Genomic DNA, 19,645 nt, shown 5'->3' with positions numbered 1-19,645 from the left:
GGAGTCTCTCTCCCTGTTTTGGGATGTCCAAGCCGTTGTTGTCCTCAGCCCCAAGTGCAGGTGATGAATCCCACTTTGAACTGGAACATGTTTTTATTTTAATACATAAGTAATCTCAATTTCAGGACAGTACTCATGGAGGGAGGGAATATTCATCACCTGACTCCAGGGAGTATTTTTAGTGCAATCATAAGAGTTAAATAAATATTTAGCTTTCTTTTTTTCCTCTTTCCATGTATCAGTGTGCTTTTATCAACTTCCCAAGAGTGTGTCACGACAGGTGTGTCACAATACATGAAAAAACTGGGAGATCTTGTCCATAGCATGGAAAATAATGATTGTTTTTCCAGCAGAAACTCCTTTTGGATAACTGGTGAACCAGTGCTTGGCCTTGAGTAATCCCATGGGTTGCTTAACTGTGGGATTACTGTTGTTATAATTTCTGCAATGGAATTATTGTAGGATTTATGGGCATCATGGATAAATGTGCTTTGGTAGGATTTGGGTGTGTTTTTTATGAAAAATGCCTTTTTTAGGAAGCAGAGCACGAAGCCCCCTTTGGCATCCAGTCCATCCATACCTGCCACCATCCCGTGGAGTTTTTCGGTCTGCGGGAGCGGCCTTCTCCAAACACTGTCTCTTCTTTTAGGACTTCCTGATGGAAACATTCATCATGTTCAAGAACCTCATCGGGAAGAACGTCTATCCCTTCGACTGGGTGATCATGAACATGATGCAGAACAAGTGAGTACAGAGGGAAAAGCTCCGGAGCTTTCCTGAGCCGGCGCCTTCGGCTTTGCTCTGGAACAACAGGGTTGCTTGGAAACAGCAACCACGAGGCTGCAGCCAGCCTGCCCTGGCTTTGCCTCCCTCTCTCATGCACAGAATTATTTCAAAATTGGCTCTGGAGGAGTGTTTTAGTGGCCTGGCTTAGGGCTCTTGGAGTCCACCAAACATTAAAGGGTGGCATCAGTCTGAGAACCCGGATTTTGCAGCCAGCTGCAGGTGCAGTAAAATTCTATGCATATCTTATAATAAGTCAGTTTATTCTTTGGAGGATGAATTGCATGTTTTGCATATGACCTCAAATTAGGGGTTATTGTATGGAGTCGTATGTCCAGGAATTATTTCAGTGGTGTTACAAGAAAGAATTAAAAAGGCTTTTAAATCCGAATTCCATCACCCCAGTAATGTAGAGAGAGGCTGAAAATGTTTCTAATGCTCATTTTTTTTCCTTAATAATTGCAGTTCTGTCATTATTTAGCATTCCTTTGTGCAGTGTTTTATGCTGGTGACATTTTATTAAGTGTGTCAAATGCTTTTATGTGTACTGAGATGAAAGTATAAGGGAAAAACATTATATTTACCAGTTGCCTGGAGAAATCTCTTCTGCATTTACTGGAAGCTACCACGGCTATAAAGTTGTCAGCGTTTCCTTATATAAAATCCTGAACCACAGCTCCTGCACTCCTTATAAAAATGCACCATAACTTTAATCTGGGCTTCTGAAGTCTCCTTAACTCCCTAATAAAATCCATTCTGAATAAATAGGAGTCAGGAGATTGAGCCATCTTTGGGTTCTTCCTGCTGGTTTGGAATGCTTAGGAAGCGCCTTGGGAAGGTGTTTAAAATGAGGAGCTCTTTGAGAGCTGATGAGGAACATCTGAAGCCCCTTGGATTGATTTCTTTTTTTATTAATTTTGAAAGTGGTTTTGCCTCAGTAATTCCAAGTGTCTTGGGAGTTATGTTGGAGGCATCAGGAAACCCTCCCAGCATGTGATACCTGTGAACAGGAGAACTCTGGGGTTCCTGGGTTTTGGGAAGGATTGAAATAGGATTGGGAAGGTTTGTGTTTGGACATTCTTAATGCCTTAACTGGCATTAATAAGTGGACACAGGGCAATTACAGTGTGGTCAGTACTGCAGTGAGTGTTGCTTGTATCAGCCCAGCACAGGAGGGACACTGAGCTCATGGACAGGATCCAGAGGAGGGCACGGAGCTGCTCCGAGGGCTGGAGCCCCTCTGGAGCCAGGCTGGGAGAGCTGGGAGTGCTCAGTTGGAGAAGAGAAGGATCCAGGGAGAGCTCAGAGCCCCTTGCAGGGCCTAAAGGGGCTCCAGGAGAGCTGGAGAGGGACTGGGGACAAGGGATGGAGGGACAGGAGCCAGGGAATGGATTCACACTGCCAGAGGGCAGGGATAGATGGGATATTGGGAAGGAATTCTTCCCCCTGAGGGTGGGGAGGAGCTGGGATGGAATTCCCAGAGCAGCTGTGGCTGCTCCTGGATCCCTGGCAGTGCCCAAGGTCAGGCTGGACATTGGGGCTGGGAGCAGCCTGGGACAGTGGGAGGTGTCCCTGCCCATGGCAGGGGTGGCACTGGGTGGGATTTAAGGGCCCTTCTCACCCAAACCAGTCTGGAATTGTGTTACCTTCATTGTCCATTGACCTCTCAGTGTTCACTTGGGCAGGGATTTCACCTTGGTTTTTCTTTGGCACTGTGAAATTCTGGCCGTACAAATGAAAGAGCAGAGGTACAAAACCAGCCTTTCCCTGCCCATGGTTTTTTTCCTTAAAGCACAAAGGGATCCTTATCCCAGGCAGGTCCTCATGGAAAATTTGGAGCAATACAAAGCAGTTTGGTTCACAGTTAGGACAGAGGCTTGGAATTTTTATCCTTAAAAATAATCTTGTCTTTGTCCCAAGCTGGACACAAAGTCCTGAGGAGGCAGAAATGGGATGTGTTGATGATCTTTGATTCTTCCTGACTCACCTCAGTGCCTGAATATCTGAGTAGTATTTAAAGTTAAAACCATTTTCCAGTCTTTTTGGTGTTGATGAGTATCTTCAGATGTCCTGAGGGGGGTTGTTCATCCCTCATTCCCTCATTCCCATTGCACCAGCTCCTTTGGAAATGCTTCTCCATTGATTTCCGTGCTTTTCATTTTTCCTGTTGGAGTTAACGTGGTTTCCAAAAACAGTGAGCTGCAGTGTAAAACACCTTGTTTTGTCCATCTGCTCCATTTATTTCCACCCTTACGAAGTTTTATTGAAGAAAAACAGATGAAATTTAAGAACAAATTCTGCCTTTTAAGGCTGTGACATCCCCTCCATAGGAATAACTCCGAACGTGCAATTTGGTGTCATTTTTGAAAGCACCTCTTCGGGCAGTTTCTGTGCTATGAACCAAATCAAGGGAATTAAATTTTAACTGTATCCACAATTTCATGTATTTCCTGCATGGATTATATCTGGTAGTGTGAAACAATGGGAGAAAGAATTAAAATAACTGGAAAACAGAGCTCTAATTCCCCTTTTAGACCAGTGCTTTAGTTTTCTCTTAAAGTTCCTCTCCACTCAGTGGTTTGCTTCCAGATGAAAATACTCTGGATTAAGCAGTGGATTCAAATGTTCTGGATGAGATCAAGTTGTAGCCATGGGGGAAGAGGGAAATGGAGAAATGCATGTGAATGACTGGATTACAGGGAATATTTGCAAATACAAGTTTAGTTCAAATTTAGTATTATATTTTTTTGACCTTCACTAGTGGGATAAATATATAGAAAGATATATATTATTTCTTACATATATTATAGATATAAAAAATCTGCACACTCAGTAGTAGTGACAGAAATGACTCCCAGTGCTTTGCCTGCCTGTTTTTGGTCCAGTGCATGAAAACATCAGGGTCCTCTCTCTTTTCTGCCTCCCAGTATTGCTGTGCCAGGCTCAGGATCACATCCCAGGCTCAGGATCACATCCCATGCCTTTGTTCCAACACCATGGGGAGTCACGCTGTGTTCCCACCTTTCATGCTGAAATGAACACCAAAAAATCTTCATATCTAACAAGATAATTCTTCCTTTTTTGTAGAATGCTTTATTTACTCACTTGTCTAGTTCAGTAAAGTTCTCATTTTAGGAAAGCAATTTGTTGGTTCAGACTCCAAGGTTTTGGTGTCACCGATTTGATGGAATTGCCACCAACGTGTTGAAGGTGACATTGGTTTGCAGGTGGCTGACCAGCATTTTGGAGTTAAAAGAATTCATTTTGGGGGTAAAAGCAGAGAATATTTGAATTGATGCAGTGGCTTTTCCTTTCACTTCCAAATTTTGGTCCAGATCAGCTCCTGGATTACTGTAAACAACAATATCCAAGGAAAGGAGATGGAAAAAAACCACTGAGGGATGACAAAGATGGATAAGAGACCATTAAATGTACTTTTGAAACAGCTCCTTGGAAGGAGGAGTTGGAAATGTCTTACAGTTCTTTTAGGATACTTGTCCACCTTTAAGTTGCAGCTGCTGTAGAGTTTGTCTGTGCCCACATTTTCAGGGAGAGTTCTTCCTATTACAGCCATAATATCTGTATTTAATAATTTTAAGCAATCAGGGAGTTTCCTGTGTTTCAGGATAGGGCTGGGAAGTGCTTTGGAGGCAGATTCTTCATTCCAGGCACCTCCTGCAGGAAAACACACGCGAGGAGTTGGAACTGTAGAGGTAGTTACAAAAAAAGGCAGGGATTTTGTCTTGTTTACATTTCCCCCATCGAAACCATGTTTCGAAATGATTCTGAAATGTTTTAGAAATTGTTTTTAACTTTTGTCAGAGGCTGACAAGCTAAACTTAGGTTCCTCCTAAACACATAACTCAGAACATGAAAGCAATTCCTCGCTACGGTTCCGTAAATGCAAATAATTTAGTCTTTGGTCTTACTTTTGGCATTTGAGACAATCAAGTTCCTTTGGTAAGACCTTATGATATATTAATTTGTAGCTGCTACTTTCATCTGCAGCTGTGCCACTGGAAGCTGAGTTGCCTATGAAAAAGGAATTTGATGTTTGCTGTTCTATTTTTTGTTTCTAATGTCCATATTTACATAAAATACCTGTTTGTTTTGCCTTTTGAAGTCGGAGGAAAAGGGATGAGATGCTCTCGGTGAAAATGAGGTTTCTCATCTCTATTTTTTTTTTCCCAGAGGAAATAGAGCTGGCCTGGGGAGGGAATCTGGTGGGTGTTACCTATTGTGTCAGGGAGGGTTAGGTTGGGTTTCAGGAGAAGGTTCTTCCCAGAGGATGGCTGGGCACTGGAAAAGCTCCACAGGGAATGGTCAAGGCCCCAAACTCTGCTCAGCACAACAGAAATATTCCTGTATTATGCCCCCTGTTCCCAGCACAAATCCAAACCACCACCCCACATCTTCCATGAACAAAATGCCCTCAACCCCACCCAAACCCAGCCCACCAGCCCAGGATCTCAATGAATTTTCTGTGTGAAAGCCAAAAAAAGCCTCGCAAAGAGGAGGACAAAGGACGAGGGAGACACGCTGGATAAACACATCCTGGAATGTTTATTTTTGGAGCTTCCAGGGAAATGTAGGCAGTTCTGCTGCATGGTTGTCATAGCAGTACCTGTCAGATCCACGCTGTGCTCTCAGAATTACCTCCAGTGATGTTTGTGACCGTCCACCAGGAGTGGGCAAACCCTGGCGTGCGTCAGGAACCGGAGCAACTTTTGCGTAACTCGGAACCTTCAAAAGCAGCCCAGGGTTCAGCTGCCTCTGAGTTTATCCTTCCTGACAAGTCACCCAAAGCCAAACTGAAACTGGGGTTTAGCTTATGGAAATTTGTCTTAATTGCAATATTCTGCTGGGTTTGAGGCAGGCTTATGGAAACAAAAGCAGGATGGTTTTAATAAATGTCTGAAAATAGGCTCTTTGCACTTACATAATTGACCAGTCAAGTCGCATCCATCAGATGAGTGCAAGTGCAAAAGCTCTTATTTAAAATCCATCCCGAGCTCCTGCTGGATGAGGTGTAGTTTTCATAACAGGCAAAAAGAGGCCAGAAAGATGGCAAAGATTCTGGATTGGAAACGATGGGAAAAGCAGAGACACCCCACAGTTTCACAGCTTATCAGGTGTTATTAAATCTATGGGATTGGGGTGGAGGGAGCAGAAGAAGCTTTAAAATCGTGATTTCATTTCCTAAACCCCTTCATGGGTTCAAGCCTGTGTTAATTCCATGCTCAAAGACATTATTCATGGCCTTAAGTTGCTCCAGGGGAGGTTTAGATTGGAGATTAGGGAAAGTTTTTTCATGGAAAGGGTTTTCATGCACTGGATCAGGATGCCCAGGGCAGTGGTGGAGTCCCCATCCCTGGAAGTGTCCCAAAAACATGTGGAACAAGGTGGGCTGAGGGTTGGACTCAATGACCTGAAGGGTTTTTTCCAACCTTAACCACTCAATTTTATGCTTAGTGGCTGTTACTTGAAAATCTGAATTTATAACTGGGGCCCTGATCACTAAAATATTCCCTGAAGATATGTTTTAGTGGAATATGTTAACTGGTTTACATTCCCAAATTGGAACTGGGATGAAGGAGGTGTTTGCAATGCAATTATGTTTTAGGAGGCCAAGGGATGCATTGTTTCAAGAAGAGTCTGAACAGTACAAAAAGCTTGGATTAGAAGGAATTGCTGCTACTTTTCCTGACTATTAATGCATTTCCTATAGGACTCTGTGCTTATTTAAAAAGTTTAAGAGTCCAGACATGCAGCTTGAACAATCAAATAATTTAATTCAGGGCTGGAATGCAGTAAGACTTCAAATGGGAGCAATTTTGTTTTTCTTCAGTGCTGAATATTTCTCTGTATAGAAAAGCCTCCCACTATTTCCCATGTATGGACTGAGGATAACAATTTTCAAAGCTCATAACTTCCTTAGGAGCCAGTTCTCAGAATTAACTCATGTACCCCAAAGTTTGCTCTTCATCTGGGAGTAAAAGACACAAATGCACATTGGTAAATCACCTAAAATTTCTGTGCATGCAGGAACTTTTTTTGCTGTCCATAAAAAACCCCGTTGCATAATGCACTGACCTTTTCAGGAAAGACCTTGCAGGATTTTTGGTTTAGCGTTGTACCTGTCAAATTAACTGCACCTGGGAGGAAAATGAATCTACTTGACTATGTTTGAAATAACAGGATATTTTCTTATTCAAAGAGCTGAGATTCCTTGAAGGAATATTCTCCAGCAGGTGCTCTTTTCCCTTGATGGTTTCCACCCCATAGCAGGTGGTTTTCTCCCAGCCTTTGGAGTTAGAAATGTCCCTGGAATTGGTGGAATATTGATCGTGGTGTGGTTGTGAGAACTGATGAACACTTGGGGCAGCCCGCTGGATTTAATGATCTGGTTTGCTCCTTAATTTCTGTAATCTCTGATCACTTAGGATGGAGAAGTCATGGAAGGAGGGCAGGGTTAGATGGGATTTTGGGAAGGAATTGTTCCCTGGGAGGGTGGTGAGGGGCTGGGATGGAATTCCCAGAGCAGCTGTGGCTGCTCCATCCCTGGCAGTGCCCCAGGTCAGGCTGGACAGGGCTTGGAGCACCCTGGGGTGGTGGAAGGCTCCCTGTCCATGGCAGGGGTGGGAATGGGATGGGCTTTAAGGTCTTTCCAACCCAAACCAGTCTGGGATTCTGAGAAGCACCCAGTGAAGCTGCCAATGTTGGGATGTGGGTGTGAGATGTCCCAGCCCTCCCAAATCCATCAGCTCCTTCTCTGAGCATTACTCTTTCCATCTATTTGGGTCATGATTAATGTCCCCTGGGGTCTAAAGGTGGAGTAATGATTTCCAGTTTGTTGATCATAATTGTATCATCTTAATTACGGTTTTCATGTGTTTGGAGCCGTGTTGGGTTTTTGGGAAGATTTCCTGCAGTGGGGTGAGCTTGGGCTGGTGACCACATCCAGCATCTTCTGTGATGCTGCTTGTTCTGGGTTTTATTGTGCTTCCCTTGACAAAGATATTTTCCTGTCCCTGAATGTGGATGGGATTTGGTGTCCTCCCAGGAATGGAGATCTCAGAGCCATGGCAGCTCTATAAAACCAGGAAAAGGCTGTTGCAGGTCCTTTTCATCCTAAAGCACAACTTGCTTTTAATTTTGCTTCCAAAATTTCCCTGTGGAGCATTAGCTCCACCTTCATTGCTCACTACCAACCCCATGACACTTCAACCTTTGATTTGCCAACAAGAAAATTCCAGTGACTTGGAAGCAAAGAATTGTGTGCTAGGGAACAGCTCTTTCTGCACTAGGAAGAAACACAGAGGGATGAAATGACCCCAACTGCTGGTGTTCTTGAGTTCAAGGGGGAAAAGGGTTTTTTAGAGATTTTTTTTTTTAATCTTCTGTTAAAAGGCCTTGCTATTTTTGGCACCTTGCAGAGTTTTAGGTAGCGAGGCAGTGCTGAGGTTTAGACCTGGAGAATTCCTGGCTGTGGACTGGTTGTCCTCCTTGGAGTGGGAGCAAATTGAATCCCTTCAAAACCTTCCGAATGCTCCATGTGTCTTATAAAGCTTGGGAACTTCAAGGAATCTGTGGGATTATCATAGGATTGTTAAGGGTGGGGAGGAGCTCTGAGATCACTGGGATCACTGCTCAACTCAGCAGCACCACCTCATCCTCAATGGCCACATCCACACATTTTTTGAACACTTCCAGGGCTTGGGACTCCGCCACTGCCCTGGGCAGCTGTGCCAGGACTGGACAACCCTTTCCATGAAGAGATTTTTTCCTAATATCCAACCTAAACCTCCCCTGGTGCAACTTGAGGCCGTTTCCTCTCATCCTGTCACTGTTACTTAGAGCAGTCCTCAGCCCAGGGGCCATCCCATGGTACTGCTGGGGGTTTTCCCTGGAGGATGTTTCATGGGGAATCACCGGCAGGAGTAGCTACTCCTCCCAAACACCACTTTGCCCTGCTGGTTGTCTGCCCTGGTGTATTTTACCTGCTCTAAAGTCACGAGCGTTTTACAGGCATCTCCCAGTGTGTCATTTCCCAGAGTGGCTCAGAAATGGGATACTTGAAGGAGAAATAGGGCACAGAAGCTGCACACAGCTGAGTGAAAGAGGCAGCTTGGCTCAACTGCTGCACTAAGGAACAGCAAGAGAATGTTGAAAATGGCTTTTCATTCCTCACTTTCTGGAGCCATCACCCACAGGATGCTGTGGATGTCTGGTTTCCTTTGTTTTTTCAACAAGATCCTTGGAAATCCAACTCATTTTTTTGGCTACTTGCCCTCTTTTTTCCCAACTTGCATCTTTAGAGTGTTGAGAACTGCTGGGTTTAACACATTGTTCTGAAAGAAAGCTCTGAGAGGTTATTAGCCTGTGTGTCATGGTAATTCTGTGCTAAGAGCTAATTGAGACCTGAAGAAGCCTTGCCAAATTAATTTCAAATGGAACACAATGATTCCAGTATTATTTTCCCTTCTGGAATCTAAACCTGGGTTGATATTAAGGTACTTTGGGATGACTGTACTCATAAGCATTTTACCAGCCAATATATTTATCAGTTTGGATTTTATGATATTTTTTTATCAAATTAAGCAAGAAGAATTCAATATATTGTGCACTAAATGGTGGATATTGATGTTGTTACATGTTTTTGGTTTTTGTTTTGTGCTCTCATTACTTCAGGGGTAGCAGGAACCCTTGGCAGATTACATTTCCTCAGACAGATCCTTTAGCGTAAGCCTTCCTTTAATTTAAAGTTTTCTTACAATTTTCTAATTAGAACTGACAAACCCCTTAACTGTCAATTTAAATTTTACATTTTATTTAGTGATTCTCATGTTCTTTTCTCCATTGCTGCCTGAACCCACTCCAAAGGCCCTGGTGTGCAGATACTCAAGGTTTAGCTCTCTCTAAGATGAGCTCACGAACATTTGAATCCACATTATTGTACCAGTGTGGGTGTTTGGGATGAAGCTGTAGCTCAGTATTTGCTTTCTCATTTCATGGAGCTTTGGGGACTTTCCCAGCTTTATTCTGCTTTTCCTGGCTCCTCACAGTCAGTTTGGTGCCTGCAGCACCACATTTCGTGGGACCACCCGGAGGAGTTTTGCTCCTTAGGTTCACACAGGAAAAATGATCCCTTGGAAATGTGACCAAAACCAAGACTGAGAAAATGATGTTGGTGCCCTTTGGTGGTGGGAATCCAAAGACCATGGAGCATCCTGGTGGCACCTGGGGATACGGGTCAGTGGTGGCTTGGGAATGCTGGCTTGGACTCGATGATCTTAGGGGGCTTTTCCAACTTCAGTGATCCCATGATTCTGTGGTAGGAGGGAAAAACGTTCTACCTTAGCGCCCAAACCCACCCGGATGTGGTATTCCAGTTATTAATTGGAATTAAGGTGCCCTGACTGCTCAATTTGTGCGCATTTAACCCCCTCCCATAAAGGCTGTTGACGTCACAGCCCCAAATACAAAACTCTTGGGTTTTTTTAGCACAGGATGTAAGGCATGAGCACGATGTGGGAACACTCGGTGCCTATAAAAGCAGCGCCGTGAAGGAGGTAATTAAATAAAGCTGAAGGTGTTAAATCCCAAAGCAGGGCTCCATTTTCACCAAGTCAAAGCTAACACCACGTGATGTTTATTTTTAACAGGAAAGGTGTAGCAACTTTCACTTAACAATCGTTATTTTTCCACATCAGCATCATTTCAGTCACTACCACTGCACATTTTAAAATACCCAGAGAGTGAAATACGGGCTGCTTTTTCACACTTGGGGTCTATTCATCCTTTCCAGTATTGTAAAAAACCCCAATATTTCAGTGTTGAGAAGTAACAAAAAACAGTTGGTTGGATATTATAAATGCATTTTCAGGCTTAAATGCTTTTTTTTGGCTGTTAGTCTGGAATTCAGATTTCTGTAGTGAGCTTTGCACTGAAATTCTGTGTTTGACCATCAATGAGTGACTTCAGGATTTTCAGCACTTAGAGCAGCTTGACAGAACAGAGATATTGTACATATTATAAAACAGTACTTTGCTCTTAATGTATTATTTTGTTAATGATTCACAAGAATAGTGACCAGCACAGTTATTAATTTAATACAATTTGGGTAAAATGTGCCTAAAGCCCTGTTTGCTTTTACCTTGCCAACACATTCCTTGTCTGAATTTTCATCTTTTCCAACGACCAACAATGGTGCAGCATTTTGGCTTCTCAGAGCAGCAGCCTCGATGCTTAAAAAGCCAGCAAGGCCTTTTCTGGGGTTATTAAATTTCAGGATCAGAAATATTTCATGAACATACTGTAGAAAACAAGCTTTTCCAGTTGGAGTGTGAGAAAACACAGCCACTGTAGGAAGAACTGGAGGGTTTTTTTAAAAAGAAGGAAATTATTCCTGCTCTGATGTAACAGATGAGTGATTGTAGGGCAGGAAGAGTTTAAAGCATATTTTGAGAGAAAAGAGGTGCCAGATCATTGGCTATCACCAGTTTGAAGGTTTATATCACTGAATATGAGCACTGAAAAGGCATCTTCTGTCTCTCTCAGTGCATTGCAGGCAGAGCTTGAGCTCAGCCTTTCTTGATGGATGTTTCTCCTTTTTCCTTTTCCATCAGAAGTGTTACAGGTAAGCAGGTCTTTGCAGGTAGTAAACCAGGTATTTCCAGATCTGGGGATGAACAGGCTGAACTGAGAAGGTAAATCCATGGTTTTTTAACATTAACCAAAATGAGAGCTTCTTTAGTATCCAGGTGATGGACATAGATTCTCACTGGTGTTAGAAAATATCCATCCAGGGGCACACTCTGTGCAAATCCTGTTCCTTGAGTGGCTGAACTTTAAACTACCACCATGTTTTTTCATTTGGGATGTTCAAAGCAATAACATGAAAGATATTAAAAGCAAACCTTTCCCCTCCTTAAATTCCTTGTATATAAACATTCACCAAATGCCTGGTGAGCTGCAAAGGGAATTTATTGTCAGTGTGTTCAGGGATCTGTTTGGATTTGCTCTGCCTGCGACAGGAGCTTTGCTCTCCCAGCTTTTTCAGATTGTTTTGTCCTGGATGTGTGGGAAAGGCTTCCCCCTGTCCATTCCATCTTCCCCTGAGCCCTGGCCATGTTCCCAGCCTGCATCCAGAGCCCTCTGCATCCAGGCACTCTGGAAATGCCTTTGCTGTTCCTGCTCTGACCTTTCCCACCCCATCTGACTGTTCAGCTTCCCTAAGCCCTCACCTGGAGATTCGGGAGAGCATCCACCTGCCCTTCGGGGGAGTTGTTTGCTGCTTGCCAGCAACTCCAGGAAAAGAAAAATATTAATAATGTATGACTGGTGCAGAAGGTGTGAAAACTGTCATTTCTCAGGTCCCTGTGATCATCAGTGACATGAAAACTCTGTCTTTCTGCAAGTGGCTTCAGAGAGAGGGAGCTGAAACAGAGCATCTGATCCCTGATCCCCTCTCTGCTCCAATTCCCTTTGGAGCTCCCGGGTGACAGAGCCCCCTCTCCATAACCCTCACACCTCCTGTGGTGCAGCAGCATCCCCTGGCTCAATTTGTTAAGTTTTGGGCAGTTTAATTGGTTTGGGCAGCTCTCTGCTGGCTCAGGTGTCACCTGGCTGCCTGCAGGTGGTGCAGAGCCAGCACTAAAGCTCTGCCTGGTGGGAAACTTGGGATGCAGGTGCAGCAGCACTTAGGTGGGAATGCACAGGGCAGGAGAAGATGTCTTGTGGAACAGGAACACTGAAATTCATCACAGCATGGGGTGAGTCAGCTTATCTTCAAAAACTCTGGGAATTGAGTCCACCAGATGGGCTCCTGCACAGCACTGAGTGCCCAGCAGAGCCCTCCTTCACAGGGATGGATGGAGGGATGGATGGATGGATGGATGAAGGGATGGATGGATGAAGAGATGGAGGGATGGAGGGATGGATGGAGGGATGGATGGATGGATGGAGGGATGGATGGAGGGATGGAGGGATGGAGGGATGGATGGAGGGATGGATGGATGGATGGAGGGATGGATGGATGGATGAACAAACTGCACAGGAAGCAGGGAAGGCTTCAGCAGTTTTATCCACCTCTCCTGTTTTTCATTTAATTTCTTTTTTTCTCATCTTCCATGTGAAAATATATTTTTGTTCCTGTCACAGTCAAACTGTGAGAGCTTTGTGGAGGAAGAGGTGATTTTGAGTTATATAAAAAAATCACCTTTATGACATTACTTATTTCTTAATGCTGGAATTTTCCTTCTGAGGGCTTGGGCACTCCCTGGGTTTGTTCCTCTCTGTGTTTGACTGTTAAAATGGATTTACTTTGTATGATTTGACTGTAGCTGGCCCAGTCATGTCTGCACTATGGGAGGTGTAACACAAGTACTCAAAAAAAGGATGCAGGAGAAGATAATTGATGATTTTCTGACAGTTCTCTGATAAAGATATCCAAACAGAAACAGTTCTGGGATGAATTTCAGTTGCATGTTCCCGTCAGGGAGTTTTTAAAGGAGGTGTGATACTACGACGGCTTTGTGAGGATTCACTCTCCCTCCCACACTTGTTGTCTCATGTTCTTCCTTCTGGACTGTTTTACATCTTCTCATGCAGAAACCACATTTCATTTTTAAAAATCAAAAGTGAAATTGCCAACTGTCAAAACCAAACATGTTTTCTGTAAGTTCTTCTCGAACACAGACTAACTTTTTATTTGTCAGACTATTTTTGACAACGTGCTCCTTCCACAGTCCCTTCAGCCGTGTTTCCTCGAGGAAAAGTTTTCTTAAGGAAGAGTATTTCCATCTCTGAGATCTGAATCACAGTTATTAGCTGATATTTGGTATCATGTTGGTCTGTACTTTCCTGTTTTGGTACAGCCTCAAGCACTTTTTAGACTTAGAGATGTGCATTCAACACTTGCCAGTGTTGGTATCCCTGATTTCTTAGCCACAGTTTTTCTGATCTACATAAACCTGTGATTTTCAGTGGTTTTGACAGATTTTAAGGATTTTATTGGGGGTTCTTTTAAGAATCATTCTTCATCTTTTCCAGTTTGTCCAAAGCTCCAAAGCTCATTTTTCCCTCCCTGTGTTCTGACGCTGCTGAGGGAGGGAGCGGGGCCTTGGTGCTCCTCGAGGGACACGCTCTTGGCTCTTCTGGAATGTCTCTTGGATAATGTCATGGAGTTACAGGATCCCATGCTGCAAGGGCATCTCAGGGATCACCTGGTGTGCTCTTCCTTGGGAAAAGCCCAGGGAAGTGCGAAGGAAGGGAAGTTGGTTCTCCTTGGAGAGCACGTTCTCAGCTCTGCTGTGATTTTCTCTTGATGAGAGGATTCTCTTTCTGTGTGGAATCATAGAACCACAGGATGATTGGGGTGGAAGGGACCTTAAAGCCCATCCAGTGCCACCCCTGCCATGGGCAGGGACACCTCCCACTGTCCCAGGCTGCTCCCAGCCCCAATGTCCAGCCTGGCCTTGGGCACTGCCAGGGATCCAGGGGCAGCCCCAGCTGCTCTGGGCACCCTGTGCCAGGGCCTGCCCACCCTCCCAGGGAACAATTCCTTCCCAGTATCCCATCTAACCCTGCCCTCTGGCAGTTTGTACCCATTCCTCCTTGTCCTGTCACTCCAGTTCTGGTGAATTGTCCCTCCCCAGTTTCCCTGGAGCCCCTTCTGGAAGGTGCTGTTGAGGTCTCCCCACCACCTTTTCTTCTCCAGGCTGAACAATCCCATCTCTCCCATCCTGTCTCCACAGGGGAGGTGCTCCAGACCCCTTACCAACTTCATGGCCTCCTCGGGACTTGCTCCAACAGTTCCATGTCCTCCTTATGCTGAGCACCAGACCTGTCCAGAGTACTCCAGATAGGAATCCATTTCATCATATTTCCTGTTTTAATTTGCTATTTTCTGGTTCAGTCTAATGAAAAAAATGCACCATTGCAGTAGTAAACTCTTACCTCTTGATTGCAGAGGGTGAAAATCCCCCTCTCTGCTTTGCTGCTGCCAACTCAGTTTTAATGAACAGGAATCCCAAACAAGGATTGGATGGAAAACCCGAGAGAGTTGTGAGATGGTCATCAACCAGTCAAGGGTGAGGCAGGGGTTGAAATTCTCTGTATTTATCTTTAAAAGGCCCTTGCACTCTTTGCTGTGTGCTCTGGGTGATCTATGGCTTCACCCAGGGCTTGTCAAACAGCCCTGGAAGGAGGCAGTTGGCTTAATTAAAGCAGATCGACGTTTTTACAGCTTCCTATATTTTAGTTTCTGCCAAGACAACTGACAACAAGAAATGAGGAATTTATGAAAGAATCATGAAAAATTTATGCTGGCATATGAGATTTATTCATCCAGCATAGAAAGTGTGCTTTAAACTCTGACATCAGAGCTGCTAACAGGAGAGTTGGAAATAGACTAAACTGTTGATTGTGTTGTATGAATATGCAGATTCCACACTGGATTTCCATCCTGTGCTGTGCTTCGTATTTCACAGAGCCATGGAATGCTTTGGGTTGGAAAGGACCTTAAATCCCATCTCATCCCACCCCTGCCATGGGCAGGGACACCTCCCACTGTCCCAGGCTGCTCCCAGCCCCAGTGTCCAGCCTGGCCTTGGGCACTGCCAGGGATCCAGGGGCAGCCCCAGCTGCTCTGGGCACCCTGTGCCAGGGCCTGCCCACCCTCCCAGGGAACAATTCCTGCCCAATATCCCATCTAAATCTACTCTCCTTCGGCTTAAAGCCATCTTCCCTTGTCCTATCAATGCAGTAGTTGCTGGATTTCTAACTTAGAACTGAGTTTGTTTCACTGTTAGTCAGGATTTCAAACTCATTATTTGCATTAGTCAAAACTCCTGGAATAAAACCCCTTAGAAGAAAACTGGAGTATTGCCAGTGACATACATCAAATCCTTCAATATTTAATCTTTTAAAAAACCCCAAAACCTCAACCCAACGCTCATGTGCATTTCTGGGAAAAAAAAAAAAGGTTTAGATATTTATTTTTTAAGCTTTGCTGAGCACTTTCTGGATATTATCTTCACAAAGCAGAGCTCGGTGTGTGGACGTCCGAGTCCACAGGGAAAATAGCAGCATTTTCCTCAGTCTCATTTCAGCTCAACTGTTGCATTAATTTCCTTTATAACTTCTGACATCTGTGGCACGAATTGTTAATTTGTTTGGTCTGGAAGTTGGTGAGAAATGACGACTCCACAGAAGCCAGAGTGCAAAACCACTGTTGCCTTCAGCATTTTTTGCCATGGCTCCCCTGACGTGACCGACTCCTCCATTTTGTGCTTAACCTGGATTTGACTGAAATTTGTAAACATTCCCTGTACATGGAGTTTTGTATCAGAGCTTGCTGTTCTCTCTGCTGTAAAATATCTAATCCCTTTCACTTACATGTTTCTGTTAAAGCTGCTCCCTTGTTCTGACATGGAAATCCTCCCTGTACAAGTGTGATGGATGAAACGCAGCACTTGCCTTGATTTAACGTGGGGACTCGGAGAGGTTTGTTAGAGCTGATAAATAGAAAGGGGTTGTTTGAAGACACCCTGGAGTGGGTTTTGGGCAGAGATGTGGGTGTGGGATGAGCAGAACAGCTCCAAGACTCATTGATCATGGAAATAATTCTCCAGATCTGAAAAAACTCAGTTCAGTCTGTCAGAGACGTCTCACAGAAAGCACGTGGAGTGAGATAATGATGCACCGCAATTAACCTCAGATGGGCAGCTATGGATGAGACAAGCTTTACTGGCACGTGAGCTTTTTCCAAGTTTTTCAGCTCATTCAGTTGAAAATCTGGAAGGGCTGGATTGTATTTTGTGGATAGATATGTTAAATAGCAAATAAATGCTGTTAAAATTGGTGGGTGCCAAGGACAGGTTCTTGTGCAATAGAAGAGATTTGTTGGATTAAGGAATAGGACAGGATGGGGGGGAATGGCCTTAAGCTGTAGGAGGGCAGTGTTGGGTGGGGTATTGGGAAGGAATTGTTCCCTGGGAGGGTGGGCAGGCCCTGGCACAGGGTGCCCAGAGCAGCTGGGGCTGCCCCTGGATCCCTGGCAGTGCCCAAAGCCAGGTTGGACTTTGGGGCTTGGAGCAACTGAAGTAGGATTCTGTGATTCTCTGATTCTTAGGAAAAGCTGAAGGTTCTCTTTTCTCCATCGGAGCTGTGGGAGATGTTAATGGGGCTGTAAACGTGGCAGTTGAGCATGGTCAGGAAGGGTGAATCCATAGAATCCTAGAACTAGAAACTTCCAGGTTAGGTTGGAAAAGCCCTCCAAGACCATCAAGTCCAGTTTCCCCAGCCCTGCCAAGGCCACCACCGCTCCATGTCCCCAAGTGCCACATCCACACGGCTCTTAAGTCCCTCCAGGAATGGGGACTCCATCTTTTCCCTGGGCAGCTGTGCCAGGGCTGGACAATCCTTCCAGGGAAGGAATTTTCCCAGTATCCAACCTAACTCTGCTGGTGCAGAGGCCATTTCCTCTCGTCCTATCTTGTCCTATCCATGTTCTCAAAGAGTTACCATCAACTCATTTCCAGCTGTGTTAAGAAATTAAATTGCAGTGATACTGAACCAGTCTGCTTTAGGGTTTTAGGGGTTTTTGCCTTCTCCCCAGTGCTCTTGAATAATAAATGAATTCTCTCCATGCAGTGAATAAGCCTATTTGGGATGTAAGTACTGCAATGCATCTTACAGAGCCAGGGCTGGATTTGGGAATGCTGCAGGTTCTGTCAGGAGCTTTAGGCTGCAGAGGAACAATCCTGAAAAAGCCTTTCTTAAAATTAAAAAAAAAAAAGGAGGTTTACGTGGTTTGGTTTCTTTATGCTTCGAGAGAAAATCACCATGGAAAGGTTTCATCTCGTGTTACTGCCTGGTTTTGTATCACTAAGTTTGGGGCTTCAGTTAGGAAATTCAGGGTGGAGGATGCACTTAGGATGCACCAACAGCAGACTAAAAGGTTTTCTAGTGCTGGTCACTGTTTGTCCACTGGAACACTGTGATAGCCATTTAAAAGTCTTATTGATTTGATCACTGTGTGGATCTTACTTTCCCTGCACTAATTCTTCAAATGTCACTGGGAATAATTTGACTTCTGTTGGACTTTTTGTTTGTTTGTTTGGCGTTTTTTGGGGTGGTTTTTTCTGGTTTATTTTTTCTTTGTTGTTTTTCCCCCTCTAGATATTGATTAATTGCTTGTGGTTTGATTTATGTATATATTTATTTACTCTCAGAGGGCTGTTTTTTGGCTGTTGAGTGCATGAGCAAACTGAATCACAGAATCCCAGGATGGTTTGGGTTGGAAGGACCTTAAATCCCATCTCATTCTACCCTGTGCCATGGGCAGGGGCACCTTCCACTATCCCAGGTTGTTCAACATCCCATTCAAGCTGTGATCCAACAATAATCCTAATCTTTTATTAATTTTATAACATACAAAATCAGAAGTAAATATCAAGAATTAAATCTTGATCATCCCTTTCTTCCCCTTTGTGCTTAATTTTTCTTAGATTAATCTCTATGTGTTCGTTATACAGACTTAAATTTCACACCTAAATTTATGAGGTGTTGTTACCCCATCATGTAAATCTTTTGATCTGCAAACAATAGGATAATTCAGATGTCATGTTTATGAAAATGACTTTTTTTCCTGGCTGGGGTATTTTGCCATTCACTTAGCAGCACTGGCTCTGGGTTTCCAGGTGAATGTTGTGTCCTTGAGCTCTCCTTGACTGCACTAAGCAGTTGCTTTGTCCACTGTCAGCTCACAAAACATGAAACATTCCCTTCTATCCCCGAATCATAAATTCCCTGGCTCCAGGAGTGTTGTCAGGATGGGGGAGATGCCGAGGCCGCTGAGCTGCCCCGGAGCAGAGCACAGGGAGACAGGAGGGACACAAAGTGCAGCTCATTCCCATCGATCCAGGGCAGAAACACCTGGAGCCTGCACTTTGGTTATTTATATCCAGTCAAGGCAGCTCAGAGATTAAAAGGAAAGAGGAAATTAAAGCCCAGGTTTTGAAAAGAGCAAATGGAATTTGTGCACAATGTCCGACTCCACGGATCGTTGGAGGGGGAATAATGTGGTTTTTCCTTGCTCTGTGATAGACATCCCAGCAAAGGATGGGATTGGGATGGGATGGGATGGGATGGGATGGGATGGGAGAGCTCTGCTGCCTGCCTTGCCATGGACTCAAAGAATCATGGAATGATTTGCGTTGGAAAAGACCTCAAAGCTCATCCCATTCCACCCCCTGCCATGGCAGGCACACTTTCCACTGTCCCAGGCTGCTCCAAGCCCCATCCAGCCTGGCCTTTGGCACTGCCAGGGATCCAGGGGCAGCCCCAGCTGCTCTGGGAATTCCATCCCAGCTCTTCACCACCCTCCCAGGGAACAATTCCTTCCCACCACTCCTTGGATTCTGTTTCTATGGCACTGACCCTCGTGTGCACCTGATGGATCAGAGTAAAACTCTGTCACATCCAGCAGGATAAAAACACCGTGCCTGATTTAATTGGTTGACCTATTAATTCCTGCTTTATTTTTTAAAGCTGTAAACATTCCTGCACAAGTTGTTTTTATCCTATTTTAAATTTATTTCGCAAATAGAGAAGTAGGAGGGTGCAAGGGAATAATTTCATGCTTTTTTCTCTTTCATCAATAACTCAGTGTAAATACTTCTGTTTTGTTGTAGTGAGATTTTGGTGAGTAGTATTGATGGGAAAGAAATCTAAAAAGTAGCACAAAGTTCTGCCGAAAAAGTTTAAAAAGGAAAAAGAAGCAACAAGTTGTAAAACCTGCTCATCCCTGCAAGGATTTATGTCTGTAGCCAGTGTTCAGGAACTTTGCTTGAAGACT

General features: G+C 44.3%; 1 protein-coding gene across 1 annotated transcript in view; it reads left to right on the top strand.

The window, feature by feature from the left end:
- Nucleotides 1–19,645, top strand: part of DOCK1 (dedicator of cytokinesis 1) — a 244,271-nt gene that overhangs the window by 134,017 nt on the left and 90,609 nt on the right. The window contains exon 29 of the mRNA XM_017733893.1: nt 650–744. Within this exon, the coding sequence (XP_017589382.1) occupies nt 650–744 (95 nt within the window). The remainder of the gene's footprint in view (nt 1–649; nt 745–19,645) is intronic.

Source organism: Corvus brachyrhynchos, unplaced genomic scaffold (assembly GCF_000691975.1).
Source record: "Corvus brachyrhynchos isolate BGI_N302 unplaced genomic scaffold, ASM69197v1 scaffold514, whole genome shotgun sequence".
In the NCBI taxonomy this organism is placed as follows: Eukaryota; Metazoa; Chordata; class Aves; order Passeriformes; family Corvidae; genus Corvus; species Corvus brachyrhynchos.
The sequence above is the reverse complement of the archived record's forward strand: the minus strand, read 5'-3'. Positions and strand labels throughout refer to the sequence as shown.